General features: G+C 36.6%; 2 protein-coding genes across 7 annotated transcripts; one reads left to right on the forward strand and one right to left on the reverse strand.

Annotated features, from left to right (window-relative positions):
• Positions 1 to 6: 6 nt before the first annotated feature.
• Positions 7 to 2,592, forward strand: LOC111808468 (uncharacterized). Its single transcript, XM_023694465.2, has 4 exons — positions 7 to 153; positions 806 to 903; positions 1,332 to 1,404; positions 2,321 to 2,592. The coding sequence occupies exons 2-4, from the start codon at positions 819 to 821 to the stop codon at positions 2,343 to 2,345; spliced, it is 183 nt and encodes a 60-aa protein (XP_023550233.2). The 5' UTR covers positions 7 to 153; positions 806 to 818; the 3' UTR covers positions 2,346 to 2,592.
• Positions 2,593 to 2,969: 377 nt separating this feature from the next.
• LOC111808467 (E3 ubiquitin-protein ligase At3g02290) lies at positions 2,970 to 6,953 on the reverse strand. Of its 6 annotated transcripts, none has more exons than XM_023694464.2 (5): positions 6,592 to 6,953; positions 5,590 to 5,930; positions 4,585 to 5,011; positions 4,320 to 4,429; positions 2,970 to 3,313 (listed from the first exon to the last, which is right to left on the reverse strand). In XM_023694464.2, the coding sequence occupies exons 2-5, from the start codon at positions 5,707 to 5,709 to the stop codon at positions 3,287 to 3,289; spliced, it is 684 nt and encodes a 227-aa protein (XP_023550232.2). In that variant the 5' UTR covers positions 5,710 to 5,930; positions 6,592 to 6,953; the 3' UTR covers positions 2,970 to 3,286. The 6 variants fall into 6 exon arrangements, with proteins under 6 accessions (XP_023550232.2, XP_023550226.2, XP_023550230.2 ...); XM_023694458.2 differs by having other exon boundaries at positions 5,590 to 5,948; XM_023694462.2 differs by having other exon boundaries at positions 5,590 to 6,029.
• Between the last annotated feature and the right edge of the window lie 200 nt (positions 6,954 to 7,153).

The following is a 7,153-nucleotide window of genomic DNA, read 5'->3' on the forward strand; positions in this document are numbered from 1 at the left end:
TAAATAGGGTATAAATAGAGGCCGAGGCGAAAATAGGGGTACGGCAGACTAATTTTTCATTGATTTCCAGAAGCTTTTGTACCTCTGAAGCTTCCAGGCAGAGCTCTCGAATCAACCCTTCCTCAATTTTCATTTCTATCCGTTGCATGAAAGGTGAGACGAATTAGGTCATAAAAACAGCTTCAATTTGATAATTTCTTGTTAAAGTTCATCTGTAGTCTTTCTAATCTGTCTGGAATTCATCATTTCCTGCTTGATTCCGCCCCCCTTTCAAGCAAAAGCGAGTATTTCTCCTTTCTACTATGACTTCTGCAGCGAACGTGGGAAAAACCGCAAGAAAACTCATTAATTTTCGATTCCATTTCGTTTATGGAACCGGCTCTTTTTGAGCAATTTCTCTTTTTTCGTGTCTATGGGTTTTTAGATCTGTGTTTGCTTTTAGAATTGACTTTGAAGGAATCCGAAAATTTTCTGTTCCTTGCTATTTGGTGATGCTCGATCGAGAAGTTTGGCAATAGAATATGGTCTCCGCTCGATCTAGTACTTCAATTTTTTATGATGAGATTTGGACGTCGGAGGAGCAAAATGAAAACAAAATTCTATCTTTAACATATGTTTCTTCGTCCGATTATGCTACTTATGTTTAACGCGGCCAAATATACGGCCCTTCATGACCAATAAACACATTACTTATTGTTTGATCGTTTAACTGCCATAACCTCTTGTTTCATCATCCGTTTCCCCATACTTCCATGACCTGAAATTTTAGATTGAAGTTGACTTGGCGGTTGCTCCTTGCTTGTAGGTTTTCTATAGTCATGAATTGGATACAGAGGAAGGTCTACCTTTACAATGTCACTTTTGGGCTGTACATGTTGGATTGGTGGGAGCGTATCCTCTTCAGTATGCTCTCTGTTCTACCCCACCTTTTCCTAACTAATGGATCCGTGATCTGTTTTATCACTTGCAAGCATGCATAGTTCCCATTTCTTTATGATTTGGATTGAAGTTGTGCTACCAGTACTAGTGTCCAGGCAAATCATTATTGATATTTACTGTTTCTTTTGTTGCGTTAAGGTTTAATCTTATTTTCTATTGTTAAAGTTAGATCCTGCTGTTTGGATTTGATTGTCAAATGGTTATATGCTATCTAATCTTAATTATACTTGTTATGTGTGCCTGTGTCTTATGTTTACTGGATTTATGATTTTGTCTGATCAGGAGTTGAATTTCATTGGTTCGGATATTGTTGTGAGATTGAATCTTGTTCGCGCAAATCGTACTTCTTGTTCTTACTGTTAACCTCTTGAATTCTCCACATATTATTGTAGATACGTTGGTGGTTGTGCTGATGTGGTTCATGTTTTACAATGGATCACGATACGTAAATGATTTGTACAAGAGGTATTGTGTTTACCTTTGCTCTACCTTTTCATCTTCAAAATCAGAAAATAAAGTATTTATGACAATTGATTGCACATGTTGTAATAGACGTTTGATAAACCAACAACCAAAAAAAATACAGTAGTACCACTTTCACATGACCTAAGTTCGGTAAACAGCAATTTCATATTTGTTCTTGCAGATTTAACAATAAAAATATTTTTGTAGACTATAATTTATAAGAATGGAACATACAAGGGGGGAATCTTATTCTGAAGGAGTGAAAAGCACATGGTTTATAGAAGTAGAACATATAGGGGGATAATCTAATTCCAAAGGAACGAAACGAACACTGCAACTCAAACTCAAAGTATTCGAGGGATGAGGATAGTTAGAGAACCCTTTGGAGGAGAAAGCTCCAAGAGGAGAACGCCAAATCAATGTTGCCCCAAATCTTTATAGGATCTCCTATTCATTTGTAACAAAGTTCTGGCGAAATAGCCTTATTGTTTCTGAAGATTTATGTTTTGCCAATCCAACACAAGTAAAAGAATATCTTAAAACAAAATATGCCCTATCTTATTGAGAAGAATATTTGAGTTTTTGGATATATTCACAAGTGTTTCTCGAGAATGGCTTTTAGAACAGATGGAAAATTATTTGGATGCTTGGTTCTATACTCTGCAATTTTCATGCAATCAAAGTTTAAATTGAAAGTATGTTTCGGAATATGACGAAAGTGATTTAAGCCATTTTAAAATCACTCTCAAACATTTATCACGTTATGGTTATGTATTAATTTTGTCAGTTTTTCTTCTTTATCTCATCACAAGCCAGCTGTTGTAATTGATTACTGTTCTACCTTATTATCCAATCCCATACCGTTAAACCTTTTCTTTCTTTATCATGTATCTTCCTTCCATCATCTGCATCCCAGGCATCTGTGGCAAGGCAAGGTGTAGGAGACAAATGCAATGGATGCAGAGACCATTGTGCCCAGTGGGGGGAGAGGTTCAGGGCTGTCATCGTTAATTTGAATGGAACATTGCATTGTTATGTAACCTGTTTGTATTAACTTGCTCGAAATCTGGTTCGGAACTGATTTCCACATTTGAATGAATTGCTCTAAGTTCGACAGTGTAATTGATGTTATATTTGGTGAATCAGGATCTGGTCAGAATTAAGAAAATACACTTCTTTTCTTGTCTTCGTTAGATTTGCCGCTATGACTTCTGAATTATGTCTGGTTCAATCGAATGTTAATCAGAATTAGAAGAACAGATACCACAATTGATCATCTTTCTGAATAAGAAACTTTCGAGTGGAAACCAATCTAATAGTGTATTATAGTATTAAATTCTGAATTTTGATGGCAATTTGATTGCACTGATGAGCGATGACCAAATAAGAAAGTAAGCCCCAAAACCCAACATCATAATTAGTTTCAAATTTCATGTTATGTTACTGTCCATCCAACTTTACATACAACCATAGTCATAATCTTTCATAGTATTATTCCTCACTCCAGATTATAAAAAGAACTTAATCTTAGCTCATTTCATTTTTGTTTCTTTGAGAAGAAGAGATGGTTGAAAGGTGAGAGCCTATTTCACTTCCAAGAAAAGAAAGGAAACAGATGGATACACCAAACATGGAATGGAAAGGTTTCAGTCATTCACAACACCTATTGTTCTTCCCCTATAGGATGATATTTTGGTGAAACATCAATTCAACTGTATAACTTAGAAATAATCTTTGAAAATGAGGATACAACCTTTGTTATACTTTGATTCATAATATTCACCATCATAGAAAAATCTTATCCTGCAATATTCACAAATGACCATGTTGCTGTTGGTTATGCCCAAGATGTTGCTGCCTTCGTCCGCACATCATCCGCACATCAAGTCGTTTCATCGAACGCCATAACCTAAGTAAGACATTAAAATAGTGGTATGAAATAAAAGTAAATGAAACCCATCCAAACATCTCTAATGTTTACAAATCACATAATCTAATCTCTAATGTTAATCAAGCTCATCAGTAGAATCAAAATTCAGCCTAAAAACGAATACCGTCTCTGCAGAATTCGACCATGTTAAACTCCTTAGGAACCTACGTTTAATTTTGTTTTATAAACAGATCAAGCTAACAATAGCTTCGCATCCTATTTAAACTTTGTCCACATTTTAAGCATCAGTTCAGATTCTGTTGAGAATCATATATACAGAAAAAACCATATGTACACTGTATCTGAAACATTTTTAAAAAGACAAGCTGTATTTAAACTAAACCTGTTTGTGGTACTCAACATTCCACCAGTTTTCTAACTGTCAAATATCATAGCCAAGCGATGGTCATAGGTTTCATACACAACATGAATCAGGCGGACATCCTTTTTCCAGAGGATTGCATAAAAATTTACAGAGGATTATTCACTCTACACCGAAAGGTTTTATCACAGGCACAGGTTGAGCTCCTTTTTCCTTTTCAGTAAAATTACCAGCTGTACCGTGCAATCTTAATCGCTTAATACTGGTCCTATCTACTTAAGTAACAAACTTAAAGGCTAATTCCACCTCTAATGTGATTTAGGATCACTAGAGTACCAATAATTGGGAATGATTTTATACTACGCAAGATAATCTGCTATTCTATAGGTAGAAGAGCATCTAAGAATCGCATTTCATCTGAAGGCCATTTTCCAAAGCTTCACCAGTGAAGGAGCTGGGGAAGGAACATTAGTTATTATTGTGGACTCCAAACATCAATCTGATTTACTTGTTAATAGGAACACTTGTGAAAACACATAAATTTGAGAACATAAACAGATCCAAACATCAATTTGAGTCAGACACTCGAACACAATGAATAGGGTCGCTTTCAAATAGTGATTGAACAAGTTTACATGATCCGATGGATAAAAGGAACCATACCTTGCCACAAACTGGACAGTTATCACTTCTCTCCATCCACTCATAGATACATCCAAGGTGAAAATGATGAGAGCATTTCGTCACTATCTTGGGATTCTCGGAAGTATATTCTGCAAAATTTTGGCACGTTAAAAAATGTGTGGATCAGTAACTTGTTTGTCACCCAGAAGCTCAACAAACAAGAATATTGAGGGCCAAAACCATAGATTATTATAAGCAAGAAAATAAGATCCATGATAAAATGAAGCTCAATAAATAAATCAACCTTCAAGACACGTTGGACAGACATCCTCATCTTCAGAGGATGTATAAGTATACCCAACTCCAGTGGTAGATTTAGTTGATGGGAACTTTAGAGATGACTTGCCAAGAATTTCTTTAGATTCCTCAAGACAAGCAGATCCATTCCATTTGCCAGATGAGCCCAAAGAATCTGAATCTGTATCCACATCGCCTCTTAAAGGTTCCGACTCCTCTTGTAAATGGCTTGACCCCTTCTCTCGCCTAGAAATTAATCCATCCCGCTGCAAGCGGATATATCTGGGGTCAGCATCATAAGGCAATGGCCTTGGAGGTGAGCGGTACATTTCAGATAAACAGTTATCTGTTGATGCTGTAGAACTCATAGGTGTTGCCCCTTGAATTGATGAAGAGACAGAATGCACTTCTCCTCTTCGAAAAACCAATGTGTACTACAGGAATTAAGAGGGAAAATAGAGTCATACAATTATCTTGAGAATAGTGTTACAAACTACAGCTAAACACTTGTGAAACTCGAAACAAATTACAAGTGCTTTTCCATAAAGCGGGTTGTGGGTTATATATATACCCACGCTAGTGCAAATTATAAATCAAAGGCAATAATTTCGGTAGGAAATATGGAAAGACACAAATGAAAACAAACAACACAATGATATGACATACAAGGAAGTAGCATCAATATTTGTAGGTTCCGATTTTCATCGTCGATTTTTCAGGAAAAAAAGAAAATTTGTCAACTCTAGACGCTAATACTATACAAATATCAAATCCTCGTAAAACAAAACCAATAATTGAAATTTTTTCTGCAACTTTGTGATGAAAAAATATGAAGAAGTACAGTAATCAAAATTTATTTTGTTTCAAACTTCCAAAACTTTCTTCAAATTTCCACCAACATTAACATTAAAAAGAATCATTGTCATATATATTCATAAATAGTTACATTTTCATACTTGAGAGTGACATCGCAAAATAACCTGATATACATTACAATAAAAATGGGGCTTACTGCATTTAAGAAGCTCTGAATGAAGCAACTAAGGCAGGTGCAATTCCTATATAGTGAACTATTCGGATTGACATAGTCTTCGAAATCCTCCACGCTGAAACAGCAGCAGACAGCACCCATTGTGCCAACTCCTACCAATCTTCCAACCGGCAGATTCCCAAGTCGACAGATAAACCAATTTAGCTATTCACTTGCTTTCAAATGGAGGTCTCGGGCAATGATTATGCAGGAAAACGGAGACGAGAGTACATAAGCTCGCAGAAGTAGAATTGCCTCCACGAACCAGTACCCTCCCTCTTGAAGTTGAATAAACACTGGATTATTTAAACTGTGATTTTCCTCTGTAAAATTAGTATCCCCTGTTCAGTAATGTTAATGAGATGAGTATCCAAAGGGATTGTCCAAAAAGCAACTGTGTGCAGAAATGCCAATGTGATCACCTAGAAAGAAAGTTAACCGACAATTCCTTCTAAGATCATGTATTAAACCAACAATTAGCAATATTTCAGGGAATATGGATCTGTCGGCAGCAGTCCAAAACCACGATAATCACAACAATGAAAGAAAAAAAGTGTTGAAATAACCAAAAATAAATAAAAGTGTTGATCAAATGCAATACTCTTCGGTCAAAGTTACCCACCCATCCTTAGACCATATCCTTTTCTGGGTCACCTCTGAAAACACGGATTCTTTCCTTCGATGATGAGGAGACGAGATGCCATAACAACATCAATAGCAAACCAAGCTGATCGTCGTCATCCAGGACATACATAACTCATCCAATATACCCATTGATGAATAAGAGGTACAGGACAAGAAAAAAGATATTCAAATTATGCGACAGTCCCATAAGAAAAAACTCGAGAATTAGACGATCGGGCCACACGAATACACATAAATCATGAAAAGAATCAGAAACCCAATACAGAACAATCAAAATATGGGGCGATCATCAAAAGGGATCCCCGGGGACACGGAGAATAGTTGGAAAAAGAGAAGTACCTTGAGAGATCAGTAAAGTGGGGGGAGAAGAGAAGACCGAAAGAGAATACGATCTTCGGTGGTGGGTGGAGGACAGAGAAACCTGGAAATTGGGAGCAATGATAATATGCGGAAATTATATACACGCGTTTTTTCGGAAAAATCACGGACACAGATATTGGAATTTCAAGCTAATTCGAGATTGCGCATTTGAAGGGCGTTGAATTGGAACATAGAAGGCGATGGAATGAAAGCTACAAATCCCGCGAAATTAAAGCCGCCCTCTTCCCTCTATATCTTCATGTTTCTCTTCCCTTCTCCCTCGCTCACTGCCGGTGCCCCTTTGCTGGTAGCTGGATAACATGCTCCATATCTTCACTCCCTTCTAAGAGGACTTTTTAATTTTTAAAAAATAATAATTAATACATAAAAACAAATGTATTAATTATTAACGAGCGTCCTATGTAACATTGTCGCAAAACTCACCCTAATTGAGTTAATCTGTGTCTCGTATAGCAGTGTTAGTACACGAGTTGGTTTTGGTGCACATGAGTGGTTTCTTACATGCATCTTTTCCTTACTC

This window comes from Cucurbita pepo, chromosome 13 (genome assembly GCF_057944985.1).
Source record: "Cucurbita pepo subsp. pepo isolate OVF chromosome 13, ASM5794498v1, whole genome shotgun sequence".
In the NCBI taxonomy this organism is placed as follows: Eukaryota; Viridiplantae; Streptophyta; class Magnoliopsida; order Cucurbitales; family Cucurbitaceae; genus Cucurbita; species Cucurbita pepo.